This window comes from Setaria viridis, chromosome 2 (assembly GCF_005286985.2).
Source record: "Setaria viridis chromosome 2, Setaria_viridis_v4.0, whole genome shotgun sequence".
NCBI classification, from domain to species: domain Eukaryota; kingdom Viridiplantae; phylum Streptophyta; class Magnoliopsida; order Poales; family Poaceae; genus Setaria; species Setaria viridis.
Genome location: NC_048264.2, coordinates 12,734,534 through 12,750,665, shown reverse-complemented (window position 1 = coordinate 12,750,665; position 16,132 = coordinate 12,734,534). Strand labels below are relative to the sequence as shown.

The 16,132-nt window shown below is 45.8% G+C and overlaps 3 protein-coding genes across 3 annotated transcripts; all 3 read left to right on the top strand.

Moving 5' to 3' along the window:
* The first annotated feature begins 681 nt into the window (after positions 1–681).
* Positions 682–2,618, top strand: LOC117845857 (uncharacterized). Its single transcript, XM_034726939.2, has one exon. It carries the CDS (start codon positions 1,222–1,224, stop codon positions 2,389–2,391), a length of 1,170 nt encoding a protein of 389 aa, XP_034582830.1. The 5' UTR covers positions 682–1,221; the 3' UTR covers positions 2,392–2,618.
* A 4,442-nt stretch (positions 2,619–7,060) lies between these two features.
* Positions 7,061–8,402, top strand: LOC140222043 (uncharacterized). Its single transcript, XM_072292119.1, has 3 exons — positions 7,061–7,276; positions 7,885–7,957; positions 8,130–8,402. The coding sequence occupies exons 1-3, from the start codon at positions 7,156–7,158 to the stop codon at positions 8,188–8,190; spliced, it is 255 nt and encodes an 84-aa protein (XP_072148220.1). The 5' UTR covers positions 7,061–7,155; the 3' UTR covers positions 8,191–8,402.
* Positions 8,403–9,835: 1,433 nt separating this feature from the next.
* On the top strand, positions 9,836–12,361 carry LOC117846120 (uncharacterized). Its single transcript, XM_034727234.2, has 3 exons — positions 9,836–10,077; positions 10,464–10,536; positions 11,978–12,361. Exons 1-3 carry the CDS (start codon positions 9,981–9,983, stop codon positions 12,042–12,044), a joined length of 237 nt encoding a protein of 78 aa, XP_034583125.1. The 5' UTR covers positions 9,836–9,980; the 3' UTR covers positions 12,045–12,361.
* The last annotated feature ends 3,771 nt before the right edge of the window (positions 12,362–16,132 follow it).

The window sequence follows — 16,132 nt, the reverse complement described above, 5'->3', positions numbered from 1 at the left end:
CGCTACTCTGGCGGCCCGAACCTATATAAATTTGTGTCTTGTGTCCTCGCTTTTACCTTTGATTTAAGGTCCGGCGATCCCCCACTAACCAATCTACTACCTTAGGATACCCTCGGTAGGTTGCCGGGTATAAAACACCAACAGTAGGGCCATACGACCTCACCACCTCATCGCTAGCCCTCGCTCGGGTGGCGCCCATCGACGTGGGGCTCGTGGACCGGGCATTAACCAGAAGAGAGCTTTCTCATTCGGCGAGTGGTCGGGGGTGGCGGTACTCTAGCAAGGGAAATCGAGCTCGGGGGGGGGGGGGGGGAATTGGTGAAAATCAAGTTTCTTCTTGTCCATCGAGATATGTTGCTCCTTGCTGCGAACAATGGCGCAGGCCCGGTACGACCCATGGGTTTCTTCCCCATCGCGCATGGACGACTGCTTGTGTCGCGGTCTAGCTGGAAGGAATGTGAACGGCGGACGACGGCAAATCTGGCGTGACCTCTAGCATCACAGCTGGCGCAGCCACCAAGCGGACCGGCGGATCAATGCGGTGGAGGTCACAAGGACGCGGAGGGCGACGAGCAAGGTGGAGGTTTCTATACGCACGTGGGTGGGCAACCGACCAAACAGAAAAGTAGGGGCCTCCTTTAGCACTCGTGGGAGAAGTGGCAGGAGGCCAATCTAGGGTCCTCCCTACTCTAGGGATCCGAGTAGGGACCTTGCTGGAGTGCAATTTATTTGCTATCGGTCCCTATTTTTTGAGTAGAAGTCTTAGTACGGGTTTTGCTGGAGTTTCTTATATGAGTTATGTTAGGCTAAGTTAGCTCAGTTTCCGAGCGAGTAATAGTATAGAATAGTGCAGGGCCTTTAGTTGTTTCGGTTGTTATACCAAAGTTGTGGCAAAGTGTGGGGCACCCTCAAGTGGTTGTGCGGTCTTTGAAATTTTGGTTCAGAAAATTGGACCAACATTTAATTTTATTTTTCTTCTCCAATAAAATTGCAGTAAAACTTGCAGCGTCGGAGCCGACTCCGCACTTGCCAGGCGACTCCGATTCCCGCCGCCGAGTCGGAACCGAGCTCGAGTGGCAAATCGCCACTCGGTTACAAACGCAGTCGACTAGTCGGCTCCATGTGGCTATAAAACAACGAACCATCCGCCATGAAACAGCAGCAACATCCGTTCCGAGGATCGATCCCATCGCTCACCCAGTCACCCGCAACACCGCAGCCATGGGCAATCGCATCTCAGTGCGCAGCATCGCCGCGCCAGCGGTGGCGCTCATCTTCCTCGCGCTGCTCCTCGTCGCCGGCGCTGTCGGGACGCTGCATCACAACGGCAACAGCACGTCGATGCACGGCGTCCTTGTGAACCATCGGGCGACGAGGCCGCTTCCGCGCAAAATGCTTGCCGTCGAGGCCGTCCAGCCGGAGAAAGAACCCACCAGCAACAGCGGCGGCGCGAACCAAGACGGAGAGCCGCTGCTGCCGAGGGGCCTCGCACACGACACGACCAACCTGGAGATGGAGTCCTCGTTGGCCGGAGACCCCGGGCGGAAGCACCAAGCCGCGGCGAAGCCCAAGAGCCTCCTGGCGATCCCCGTGGGGATCAAGAACAAGGAGGTGGTCGACAAGCTCGTCTCCAAGTTCCACGCCGACGACTTCACCGTCATGCTCTTCCACTACGACGGCGCGGTGGAGCAGTGGGGCGACATGGAGTGGTCGGAGCGCGCGGTGCACGTGTCCGCCAAGGGCCAGACCAAGTGGTGGTTCGCCAAGCGGTTCCTGCACCCGGACGTGGTGGCGGAGTACGACTACGTCTTCGTCTGGGACGAGGACATCGAGGTCGACGCCTTCGACCCCGTCCGGTACCTCGACGTCGTGCGGAGGGAGGGCCTCGAGGTGTCGCAGCCGGCGCTCGACCGCCGATCCGAGATCCACCACGCCATCACGGCGAGAGCTCTCATCCAGACCGAGGATGGCGTGCACCGGCGCGTGACGAACTCGCGCTGCGACGGCGACAGCAAGGCGCCGCCGTGCGCGGGGTGGGTGGAGGTGATGGTTCCCGTGTTCTCGCGCGCCGCGTGGCGGTGCGCGTGGCGGATGGTGCAGAACGACCTCATCCACGGGTGGGGGCTCGATTACAAGCTCGGCTACTGCGCGCAGGGCGACCGCGCTGTCAACGTCGGGGTGGTGGACAGCGAGTACGTGCTCCACCGCGGCGTCCCCATGCTCAGCGACGGCAGCGGCAGGGCCACGTCGTCGGCAGGGCGGGCCGCGGTGAGGTTGCGGTCGTTCAGGGAGATGCAGATATTCAACAGGAGGTGGGAGCAGGCCGCCGCGGAGGACGGATCCTGGATGGATCCTTACGCCGCACAGCCAGCGACGGCGAGCTCCAGATGACCGGCCGGCGCGCTCGTCAGCAGCACTGTCGGGGCTGCAAGCATAGATGATTGACTGATACAGCCATACAGGCATAGTTTAACAGGTTTAGTCTGGAGATCTAGATGCAACTTTTTTTAGCCCGCTTAGATGCATATATAATTGTTTTTGTACACGTGTATAAGTAAATGAATTTTGTAAGTAGTCCAAACTTCATGATGACTGCCAATAACAGTGTATTATTATTTTGGGGCGATCTGAAGCGTGATATGGGATGAGAAACAGTAGTGCAGTAACATAGCCACTTGTTTCTTTGAGACTAGGAAAAATTCATACGGTATTTGAAAGTGTAAAATATCTCTGACCACCAATTTCTCTTGCAACATATAACTGCTAGAAAATCTATGCATATTAAAAAGGTATTTGAAAGTGAGTCTATTCATATAATTTTAATGCACTAAGGATACATATAATTTGACTAGGCAAGATTTATGAAGTTTGACTTTTAAAAATATCTAATAAACCTATAAAAAACAGAGGGAGTATTTTTCACTGATTTCAGGGTTCCATTCTATACAAGACAGCAAACAGCATTTGCTACACTCTTTCTTATCCACATACTGCCGCATTCATTGCACTGACAGACTACAGTTCCAATGAACCAACTCTAAAGGAAGAAGCTGCAAGTCTGCAACAACAAACACACAGCAATCTGAAGAAGCAGCTCCAGCTGGAGACGACATGGACATGGATGGTGTGGTGAGAACTAGGATGATGGAGATGAAATTCTAGACACCAATGCCTTCGTGCCATCAGGAACAGTGGGAATCATGCTGCCAAGTTATCTACTCTAGTTACCTTTAATTTGTCTTGTGCCATGAACCAAATTTATTACCTTGTGTGTTGTCTGCTGTCTTTTGTGAGATATGACTCCCTGACTTGTGAGAGAAGTCAGCAATGCAACTTGTGACCTATTTTATTTGTGGACCAGGACCGTTAAGACCTTTGATGGATTATGAGTGATGTATTCATATTATATTTGTGGTTTGTGAGCTTTTTTTCCTTGTTGTGGTGCTGTTTGGAACATTGGATGGCAATGTGCAGGACTGGATCTGTCCCTGTAAGATAAGTTTCTACTCTTTTTCCTTCTATTGTTGCTGAATGATGAATGTTTTCAGATTGTCAACCACTATCTCTTTGATTGTTTTGGCTGTTTATCGGCTGTTTGTTGAATCTAAGAAGCCAAGGAGGAGCAAACATGAAGTCAAGAACAAGTGTGCAGAATTTCATTCTGCTTGCCAATCTCTATTTATGCCTTTAGAACTCATCATTTTGGCCTTCTGGTACACTATGATCTGGCTCCCAGAAGTTAAAAAAAAACATGCAAACGCTTAATCAGGATATGCAGCTGCATCCTCCTGGCAATTCACGTATCTATTTCATCTCAAATGACCAAGCGCGCGGGCCTTCCAGCAGGCCCAGAGGATAAGCACGCGTGGGCCGTCAGGCTTAACCGCTTAAGGCGATATGCAAAAAATTTGTCGCGTATGCAGTATTTTTTTTTTTTTTTTTGAGGGAAACAACGGCAACCCTTAGGCTGCCTGAATTTTATTAAATGTTATCGGAAACAATTTACAAAGTAGATGGGTCAGATACAGGATGTTCAGGCAGGAAGCTGAACGGAGAAAGGAAAAAAGAAGGAAACAAGCAAACACTACCCTATTCTAAGAAAAGAAACTACTCCACTCAATAAGCTTATCCTTAGCTGATGAAGAAAAGCATCTATGGGACCAGAGGCGGAGATCGTCGTAGCAGCGCCTGGAGATCTGGGCATTGGTTTCGTCTTCACCTCTAAAGACCTTTGCATTTCTACACTTGCAAATATTCCAGAGAACACAAGTTAACACTGTCGTTCTCATCCTCTGATTTGGTTCCAGAAAAGGATTGGCAATCCACAGTTGCTCAATGTCGTGCACATGTGTCATTACACTAAAGTCTATGCTAAGAGAGGCCCAAAAGCTTTTGGTTCGCGGGCATGAGATAAATAGGTGCGAGCAGCCTTCTTGTTCGGAGCAGAAAGGGCACAGATCATCAGGCCTCATATTACAATAGTTGAGACGGGCATTGGTGCTCAGCCGTCGTCGATGAAGGAGCCATAAGAAGAATTTGCACTTGTGTGGTGAGAAGTTGTGCCAGGTTTCAGTAGCAAATAAAGCCGTCATCTTCTTGTGAGCTGAAACTCAGAATGTAATGCTCTTTTGTAGTCGGAGATTTTCCATTGTGTCGAAACACCCTTTCGTCAGAGAGTTGTTCATTGAGATGTGCTGGTCAGACTAAATTCCCGAGTAGCAGCGGGCAGCGCGCATTGGTGAGCCGTGGACGCAGGGAGAGCTGGAGTTCCTGTGTGGATAAAACCCAGGCAACAGAAGCATTGGGCCTGGTAACGTGACTAAAAAGAGCAGGAAAGGTGTCCGCCAGGGGATGAGAACCACACCATAAATCCAGTCATCTTGCCGTTAACAATGACAACTTTCGTTTCAGCACGGAAAGAAGGAAGCTGAGCATAGATATCCTTCCAAATGGGTGTGATATTTGTTCTCGGTCATCATTCCAGCCATATTGCGAACGTAGCCAATCGATCCATGGGGCGGAGGGAGCGCAGTGAAATTTGAACAAGAACTTTTTTAACAAACTAGTATTCTTTTTTGCAATATCAGGGATGCCTAGGCCACCTTTGCATTTGGGAAGGCAGCAATACTCCCAGGCCACCTTGCATTGACCTCCTTTGCACTTAGCTTCCCCAGTCTAGAGGAAAGCCCGCTGTTTTTGAACAAGGGACTCGAACTGTATTTTTGAACAAGAGAAGAGAACACATTGGATTAACCGCCTGAGAAGAGAGGGCAGAGGTAGCGTATGCAATACTAGGCAGCTGCACTGCAACCTGTGGAGGCTGTGCCATTCCCAATTGTTGAGCCATACACAGCTTTGCCCCTGTGCTTCTCTGCAAGACGTTTACTCTGCCAAGGCAAACAGGCTGAGGGGTTGTCAAGATGAGTTTGTGCAGCTGCTGTAGCCACAATAGGTTCTGGTTGCATGGTGTTTCTCCACAGGTTCACCGGCGATGATGAGGACACGTCGATGAATATCTCCTCGTGTGCTGGGACTTGGCACAGGTGAGGAGATGCCGCCGGACATATGACTCCGCAGTTTTGACACTCCAAACATTATTTTTACTTTCTTTCTTGACATTCTCCACCACTTCTAATGTATCTTCTTTTGTTTGTTATTTTTTATATAAAATGGCGACAGTGCCCTTGCCTCTATCTTTCTCTCTTTCTCCCTCTTTCTTTCTTCCTAAATCCCGACCCATCGAGTTAACTTACTTTTGTCCAAATGCAATGAGTTGTTGCTAAGTTTAATTATGAATTATGCGTGCTAATTATCATACAACATGTGGTTGAGATGTGCGTGAACTATGCATGTGCCTAATGTAGAAATATATCATCTAATAATGTTGTCGAGGCGAGTAAATATGAATGCGGTATGTTAAATATAGCTCAGGCCCAGGGGCAAGATTGGCATTTTAGGTAGCCTACGCAGCTTAATTAAAGAACATGGAATATGTGTGATAAGGTTAGAATGCCAAGAAATCAAGCAACAGAATGAATATCTGGAGTGTCAAAATTGCAAAAACATTGTTTGGAGTTTCATAAAAACTCTAAAACCACATGTTTTTTTTTTGAAACTTAAAAACCACATGTTTTCAAGTGTCAAAATTTGGTCCGGCTCGGCTGCAGTACAACCTCCACGTACAGCAATCATCGTGCAGGAGAAACGGTGCAGGTTAGGCTGGGCTGAGTCCACTTGGGGTCCACCTTTTTCCTGTGGCTGGCCAAATTAAAGAAAAGGATGCATGGTACCACCAGAAAAGCCCAAGACGCTGACCCACTGTGTGGTGATGCTTGGTCTAGAATACTGTGTGGTGATCTCAACTAGTGATGGTAATAAGATGGCCATCCGGCTAGCAGTGATGGATAAATTGAACATACATAATCTCGAAGAAACTCTAATGACTGAGACCGACAGAGCTCAACCACTCCGTCACGCTGACTTGAGCGGCGGCGGCGGCGGCTTGTCGACGTCGACGCCATCGAGGGATCGCATCGTGTCGTGATCGGCATTAATGGGCCGGGCAGTGCACGGACGAATGCGTCAAACGAGGGGGGAGCCGGCAATTGCGTTGCACGGGACGGAACATTTGTGTTGTGGCTCCAATTTCTCCAGAATATACAAGGGACCCGCGGCCGTTAGTTACCGATCAAAGGATCGAACAGCGACCTGATCAGGTTGTTGCCTCCCGCTGACTTGTGAGCTGGCTCCATCGCCGGGATTAGTTGACCTCAACAAGCCGGCCGTGTGGCCATGCATCGATCAGATTTATTGCGCAGATTAGCTTCAGAATTTAGTGTCCGGATGAACCTTCACCAAATGCTACTATCAACTTGTAACTTGTCACTGGAGGCGACGTGCCAGTCGGCTCAGGTAATTGCAATCAATTCAGCTTTGGATTTGGCATGCATGGGTCAGTCAGCTGGTGGTGGCGCAATCCAAGTGTGAGTGGACGTGCCACCAAGAAAAAACCGACCACTTTCTCCGTCCCTCTTCCCTTGTATAAATACCAATCGCAAGCCCTCTTTCGTCTTCCCTGCACTACTACTGCATAAATAATCCAGACAAGTTCCAAGCGAACAGCTAGCAGCGTCATCTCTCGCTCGCTTGGAACCAATGGCGGGAACCAAGAGGCAAAGGGGAGGAGAAGAGATGAGCTGGATCAGCAGGAAACTGTTCCTGTACAACGTCACCGTTGGCCTCTACGTCATGGATTGGTGGGAGAGATACCTCTTCAGTATCCTTCGTTTCCTGCCTCATCAATTTCTCTGATCCCCCTTCCCATCTTTTTGTCCCAAGTTCTGCATGTTTCGCATCTCCATCAGTCAGCATGAATGAAACAACCAAGTTCAATTTGTTCTTTCTTCAGAAAACAAAGGAATTAGTATTTGGTTACGCTGCTGGTCTCCTTGATTTGGGGCCAAATTCCACTCCAAAGTTTAAGAAGAGGTCCAAATTAAAGAATCTAGGTTTGTTCACGGATGGTTAAGTCTCATAAAGATGATATCCCAAGTAAACATTTGTACCTGAGCTGCCATCACAGTAAGTACAGGTGGCTCAGGTCACCTTATTGCTTTGCTCATGTGCCTGGCAATTTAGCATGCTCCAGGTTAGGTAGGTGAGTAGCTAGGCTGGATTCAGAAATTTGACCAAACTGACCGGCCTACAGCCGCCATACACACATGAGCTGCCACACACACCGGCCCTGCCCCTGAGCCCTGATCCCTATTCAAAACGTGGGTATATGCTAGTACACATTACAGTAATCTTGCCTTTTGGCTTCTGATTAATTGTTGGAATCATTTTCCTGATGGTGTACTGGTGCTTGTCCTTAACTTACAATAGACAGCATTGTCTTGATTCTCCTGTGGTTGTTCTGCTACAATACAACTAAATCTATGTGGCAGGCATTTGACAAGTAAGCTCCTTTCTCCTTCTCCTTAATTTCCCTTTGATCTATACATAATACGCAAGTATTATACACTTACATCTTCTTTTCTCGCCCGCATCATTCCATAATTTAGTGCACTGTTCTGACTCAACCACAAAAGAGTATACCATTACATAACAACACCTCTTCCATGTTTCAGCCATCTCAAGAGTAGCGTGGAGCTAGGAGCAAGAAACCACTCGATGGTGGCCTTGCCCTGAATAACATTTGGTTGTTGCTACGAAAAACCATGCATATGAAGAATAGCGGTGTGAGAATTGTTATGCTAAACGGTTATTTGTAAAATGTTAAGAATTGCCTCCAACTCCCAATCAGGATTGTTGTGTCATGCTTAAACATGCTCTCTTAATGCAAGCGTGGATGTACATGTAGTGCTTGAGTGAGAATATTTGAGAAAGTATTAGTGCTGCTATATCTTCACTAATTTACATTATTGGCTAGATTAGTACCACAAAACTAGAAATTTTTATAAGGTTTACTTTCAATTATTTGAAGGGTTCTATATATGGGAAAGCAACCACAAATAATGGGGCTGGATTAGTTTTGTTCTGGGCTGTTGGACCAAGGCCTGGCCGTAGCCCATTAGAGTTATGGGCTAGAGAAAATCCATGTGTTTTGGCCTGTTCCGTCAGAGGGCGAGAAAGAAGCAAACGTCTTCCCTTAGTGTGGTGTTCCAAAAAGGGCGGTTCTCTTATTCAGCATTAATCTTTTTTCAGATTTAAGCTAAACCTTGAAAATTTGGATCCTAATTCCACAATTCAAATTTAACGCGTTGCTGATCTGGGACATGTGGTCATGTTTCGTTAAAACTGGAGGAAACAAGGACACAGCAATAGACTTATAAAGAAGAAAGAAAAGCGCTGACAGGCGTCACAAACCTGAAGAGAGATGATGAGATTGATCGATCCAGGTAGACGATTCATCTGATCCGACGTATGAGGTGGTAGATGAGTGGTGACGATCATCTTAGAATCTGTCCAGCCCTACATCGATTCGTCTCACTGAAACTTAGTGAAGTTACAAAAAATGGTGAAGAGCTGCACACAAAGGTCTGTCTTGTGATTTGGAAGAATTCATGCCACGACAGAAGAATACACCATGGCTTCTTCGCACGACAGGAACAACAAAATTGACCGGCTCTCACTAGAACAACTGCACCTTTTGTGTAGAGAAAGAAATTCTAAAATAGAGTATGGGGCCACATTTCAGTGTCAGTGCCTCTCTTGCGGGCCCCGGAACATGTCGTGCTGGACTGCCGTAGTGTGCTAGAGGAATAGTCCACGCTGGCCTGCTGCACTCGGCGGCCAAACTGGACCCGGCTGGTGCTGACTTCAAACTTTGAGTGGCTGGGCCTAAAACGAGAAGGAATCGGTCCAGTAAAACAAGGCAGGGACTAAACAAGGCACACGGGCTTTCGCTTTCTTTTGCTCCCAGGACTGAAGATTCATGTAATTGCAGGTACACCCCTGTGAACTCGCATTGTTGTCTTTGGGGATTCAGACTTGCATAAAACTATGATGCTCCTTAATCTAAAAGTAGAACTATGATGCAACTGAAGTAAAAAAAAAAAACACTCCGTGGAGCATTTGGAAATCGAGAAGTCGGGCATGGCGAATTCTAGAGAAGTTCAAGAAAAAAAAATTATACTGATCCTTTTGGGTTTTTTACTTTTTGGAAAGTACCAAGAGAAAATAATTGTATTTATCATACATGATTCGACATGTTTAGACACAAATTGTACCGGTGTCTTGGTGGAATACGTTCATGAACCAATAATCTTGGTACAAATGACATAATAATCAAATAATGGTATCTTCCAGGGGGTTCAGCGCACATTCCTCTTCTAGTTCATCCTATATAAACGACAACCTCTGTATCCCCCATCGATTCAGAGTTGAGAATTCAGACCTCAGCTAGAAACAGAGGAGCACGCGCGCCCCCGATTCGGAAAGGTTCGCGCCCCCCGAGGAGGAAGACTGCCGCAGAGGCGATGGCGGGCGAGATGAGCTGGGTGGGCAAGAAGATCCACCTCTACAACGTCACCATGGGCCTCTACATGCTCGATTGGTGGGAGCGGTGCCTATTCAGTATCCTTCGACTGCTGCTCGATCCGAATTCAGTTTCTGAGCCATTTTCTTTGTGAATTTCATCCTTTCTGCGCTCAAAACTATCTTCGCATTGGGTTTTTGTTAGATCCACGCTTGGGTGTTTCCGTTTCACCAAAAAAAATTAGATTTCGGTTAGGTACTGGTCCAATTCGTTCATGGGGAGAAAAATCCCATCTCCGAATCGCCCAGGCGTTGCTTGATTTCGTCGGGATTCCCGGCATTTCTTCCCATTGGTTGCGGACGATTGTTGATTTGGTTAATTGCAGCAAGTACTGTAAGACTGGGTTTTGTTTGCTAATTGCTACAATGTCCTTTATGCCATTTGTTTATCTAGTTCTTGGAATGTGCATCCTTAACTGTAGCAGACATATTGGTGCTGATCCTGCTCTGGTTCATCTGCTTCAACGGTTCGCGCTTCGCCACTGACGTCTTCGAGAGGTACCTACATTACCTCTAATCCTGTCTGTTCCAATAAGATTCCAGACTTGTTGGAACCAGATTTTAGTTAAGCTCTGAATCTGCAAGTTCCTAAAGTTAGAAGGGGAACATAAACCGCTGAGCCTAGTAAGTCTGGACTTTCGTCGGTCTGTTATTTGTACATCTATAGGTATGTTTCTCGCATGCCATGTTTATATGGTGTTCTATGTGTGCCAAGCAGTTAGTCCATTGTTACAACCCCAGTTATTGGGACATGTTCTAGTTCTGTTCAGTCCAATCTAAATTGAAATCTTCATGGGTGCAGGGGACTATTCTCCTTAGACTTTAGTTTTGAAATGTTTGCTGCATTGAAAAGGAGAGAAAATCCAAAAAGAAAATGAACTTAATGAAGGTTAGGGAAAAAGAAACACTGCTTGGGACTTATAAGTGCAATCTATAAGCCTCTAACTAGGCCAATGTTTTCCCTAGCACATTCGTGTAGTTTTGCCCAATGAAAGATACCAGCAGTGACTAAATTGTTCTTAGATTGACTTTGAAATTCTAAGGCTCACCCAGTTGCAATGCTAGGCTGTTGAAACAAAAATGATTATGTGCAGGAACGCAGATTTATATCTCTTGGAGGCCAATTTAATCATTGACTTTCAATCTTGAGGTTGAATTTTGTTTTTGAGTGCATCATATTTAGCTGAAAATTTCTTCTCCAGTTGCAACTGCCCTGAGGTCAACTAATTGTTTATGACCTGAATGTGACATGGGATGTTCCCTTACAACTGGGGTGTTGAAATACAGGCAGTGTCTTCCAGTCATGCACATATTTGAGCAAAGCTTCTATCTGGTTATTCCAATCATAGCAATTTAGTAAACCACTACATTTTCTTGCTGGTTGCCCATCTCTAACAAATAGACTGCTAACATTTCATCTACACCATTTCTGTCAACATCTTATCATTCCTCTGAAGTAAAATCAATCCTCCTTTTCTGTCAGAAAATCAACCATAATAATTTTCTGCACCTTAAGTAGCTGCTTGATAGTTACTCGTGCATCCATTATAAGGTGTGTTTTGATTTAAGATATACTCAAACATAACAAATTTCGACAAACAAATCAGTCAGATTATATGCAAGTTTAGTGTACAAAGTTGTATCATTAGCTTTCTATTTTTGAAGTGCTTGTAATATATTGTTGAATTTTTAGCAATTGGCAATATGGTATTAGTGAAATTATAGGTCAAAATCCATTTATGAAATCTTTTTCGCACGAAAATACACCCTAGGTAATGGATGGAGGCAACAGCTACAAACCCACCTCCCATCTCATTTTGTTTCTTATCAGTATTCAGTTATTTGTTCAATTGTTTTCACTAATCATTTAAGGAACTCCTAAACTTGTAGTTATTATGAGTTTGTCTGGCTCATGAACTTTCAAATGAACCTCTTTCAGCCACCTGAAGGCGCGGATTCTCCAAGGAGCAAATTACGGCATGGGGATTGGCATGCCCTCCTCCTAAGCCTGCAGTGAAAAACGCTGAAGCGGTGTACATCTTCTGGTTCGGAAATCTGAATGGCTTCAAGTAATTTAGTACTGCAATTATGTGTACGAAATAGTTCCAAAATATAAGATGCTTAATGTTCTGATTGTTTTGTTATTCTTGTACCGTGTGTGGCCATAATTTTGACTGCACGTCATCACACTGAGTTCATACTGTAAAATCATTTTTTTTACCAGTATAATATGTTTTGTTACTCTTGTAAGGCATGTAGTCATAATTTTGACTGCACGATACCACATTCAGAGTTCAATCTGTAAAATTTTCAGTATAATACATCTCAACGCTTCCAAAAGTGATGCGTTCTCTGATATCATAATTTAGTTGTATTGCCGGCACAACATAGCTGTTCAATTGTTCAGACTCCAAAATAGTGTCTTGGAGCAGCAGCAACGGCTATTTATAACGTTGGAAGTTCTTCCGTGAGGTTAGACTCCATAACAGAAATCCTTGAAAATCCATTTAAAACAAGTCATTTCGAAGAAGTTTGGTAAGAACTCTATGGTTTGGTAATTTATTCTGAAGAACCATACAGAACCTTTTCTCCAAAGGATTCAAACCTTTTGAAACTTTAAGATCTTGTTGAAGTAGTTTAAAACAAGCAGTACGGTTTTATTTGCTCCGAAACCATCCAACATTTCCCCATTTAAATGAATGAGAGCGGATTTCATTTCCAGCTATTGTAGTACTACTTTCTTTGAACTGTAGCGGAAGTTTGCTTCCATGAATTGAATTTTCAATGAGAGAAACATCAGGTTGGAGTCTTCCTTTTCTTTTTCTTGGAAAACCAGTTTTGGATCTAAGTTTCTGCTCCTAAGTTGCTGCTCTTTCTGACATTTTTTATAAATATTGGAATGATTCTTCAGATATGAGGACGATGCTTCCATGAAATGTTGAGAAGTACTCTCTATGTTTGTTTGTCCAGACTCCAGTAGTTTCCTCCAGTTTTGTAGGAAGATCTTTTTTTTTTTTGAGAAATTTGCAGGAAGACCTTCGGGACACCATTTTGAGGTAAGGAAAATTAGAGGATATTTAAGGATTGAACCCTGATTGAAAAAAAAATCATACAAAAAGCCTTTGGAAACAAAGATTTCAACCGTCAAGCTTTCACACGGAACGGCCTACTGTTGTTAAGGGCTGTTTGTTGCTAGTTTGTGGGCTGGAGCCTGAGAAGGTATGGTCCAGTCCATTTAACCCAGCGCCAAGTCCGGCCCTAATTTGGCCGCGGACTGGGCTTAGCCCGGTGGGCTCCTCCGCCGGCCAGACTATCGGCCCTAATTTGGTCCAGTCCATTTAACCCAGACTGTGCGCCTCTCCCGGCCGGCCGCCGCTAGCTGCGGTGTCTTCTCCGAACCAAACCCCAGAACCGACTCCGATTCCTGAATCCATTTTCCAAAGTACACAAATGCTACGCATGGATTGAGCCTTGAGAGAGGATTGCGGCTGTCCACGGGTGGATTGGGGCCTGAAGGGACTGCGGCGGCCTGTCTGTCTGGTTGGGCGATTTGGCAGCGGCGGAGGAAGGCAGGAGCAGGTTTCGTCGACTGCCTTGCTTGCCACTCTTCCCCCCAAGCCGGCAGGCAGCCATGGCCGCCGTCGCCGCCGCCGCAGTCACCCCCGACGCTGGTGGCTCGGGTTCTTCTTCCTCCAGCCGCGACCGCGCGTGCCCCCTCCCTAACTGGATCATGCTGGATCGATACGTCTTCACCAGGCTCGACCTCAACTCCTGCAAGGAGGACGAGACCACCTCGCCTCTGTGCCACACCAGCCAGGGCGACCCCTTCCGGGTCTTCTTCCGCTTCGCCGCGCCGCCAGCCATCTCCCGCTTCTACCTTCACGTCCAAGGAGGTAATCTCTCGGAGCCCTGCCACAGCAGCTGCCGCATACTAGCCTCCCACAAGAACGCCGTGCTCTTCTGCATCTACGTGGCTTTGCCTGTGCCTGTGGAGTACCTTCCCAACCCCGAGGGCGAGCCGTTCCCTCGATTCTTCAAGCAGGACCTTTAATTTTCGTCTACATTGCCGGCGACAGGCCCTCGCTCAAGCTGATCCTGCCCTGCCCCAATCCTGAGGAGGGCGTTGAAGACCCGCAGCTGTATGATCCACTAGCAGACATCGTTCAGTTCTGGGACGCTGAAGCAATTTGTATTCTGCACGACGAAGAGAAGAACTACGTGGTGGGGTAGCTTTGTGTGAGCAGGGAGCGAGGTCACTCCTGGCTCGGGAGCTGAGGAAGTTGAAGCACAGTTATGTCTTTACTACTCCTATGATTCCAGTTGGGAACTGCTTGCATTGCCAATCTTTTGTAAGCGCGAGGATACAGATGCATTGTTCAGCTGGTCCACTACGACTGCACTGGCTTTTGGAACATACCTTTGTTGGATCGACTACCAGTGTGGCGTTTTATTCTGTGATATGTCCCAAGAGCGCCTCAAAGTTACTTACCTGCCTTTGCCTGCGGATCATCATCTTGCTACAAATGTTTGCATGAAAACCTACCGAAGCATCTCTATAGTCCAAGATGAAGGCGCATCAATGTTCACGTGGCTACGTTAATCGTCCACGTCCGGATAGCTTTGAAATCAACTTTTGGACGTTGGTCGTGGAAGATCGTATGGAATGGAAACATGAACGTGTGCTTCGAGATAATGAGCTATGCATCGACAAGCTTGTTCCAACTCCTCATGGGCCATTGATGTTACCTATTGTTAGCATGGAAGACCCACAAGTGACATATTTTCTCATTTGCGAGTTGGGATATGATGCCAAGAAGGCGTGGGTAGTTCCTGTTGACTTAATCAGTAGGTCAATGATGTACGTGCTACCGTATGACAAAGATGCTGATAAGGCTAGAACAAGTTGGCAAAGCTTTGCACCTTTCCTTCCGAGTGAGATTACCAAGTTCTTCCAGCAGGTAAATATTGCATATCACATCTTTTTCTCCTGTTAGTCGGCCCCTGTTGCATAATATGATACATAAAATTCATTTTTACCACATTTCGTAAAATATTGTAGAAGAATGGTAACTATTAATTTTTGAAAACGAATAGGAATGGGTGATCATTTACAACGGATCAATGAAAAATACAAAATGCCTGTACACAAATGTTCTAAATGTTTGCATAGGAATCACGATCTAGGACAACTAACAGATCATTCCATCAAAAATGTCTGTCCTTTACTCCTTTTTGCACTCAAAAACCACTATAATAAATCCAAGTGATATCTGAAATTTGGGCTAATATGTAAAGTAGTAATTTATATTTATCTGTTTTGTTCTTTCAAATAAGATATAATGGCCTTCAAGCTTTTTATTTACTGAGACATTGAAGCTTTGTGCTTACTAAAACAAGTTGAAATTGTGAATTATTTAGTTTTAATTAGTGTGTTATTCTTATGTAATTTTCAGATAGCTCGAGATTTGACTGCTGTAATGGAGACCCATGATGCTTTGCCTAACTGTCTTCAAGGTGACATACCAGTTGACAGCGTAGAAACTTCTGTAAAGACAGAAGGCCCAGTGCTCCCATGGGTATCTTCATATGTGCTTGAGCCTAATTTGGGAAGATTGTGCTCAGAAGCATCGGTGGAATTTGCACAAAACACTATTCCTTAGTTTGTTTTTCCACAAGGTGTCAAAGAAGATATTCAAACTAAAGGTTTCCAGCAAATCTCGTTTAGACTACTCTGCGCCATGAATCTTGTTGGAGGTTTGATTGGTAAGAGGGCTTGATTATAAGAGGGATCGAATATAAAACCGGTGTCTCTATCGATGTTGGTGCTTGTCTTGGAGGACGCAAGGAGTGTGATAACTATTGCAGCCATAGAGGTTTGAGCATGAGCAGCTGTTCTCTCATTTAGTGCCCACATTTTAACTGCTTGCTAGATAAGATACTGCTAAAGATTTTGCAATGGATTTTTTTTGTCTATGTGAATCTTGAAAACTGTAGCTTGTATTATAATTCTTGAAGTCATACTGTGCAGTTTGTTCATTATGTATTCAATTTTTGTCCCCTCTTGCAGAGTCCACACCAATGCTCCAAGGTGCAA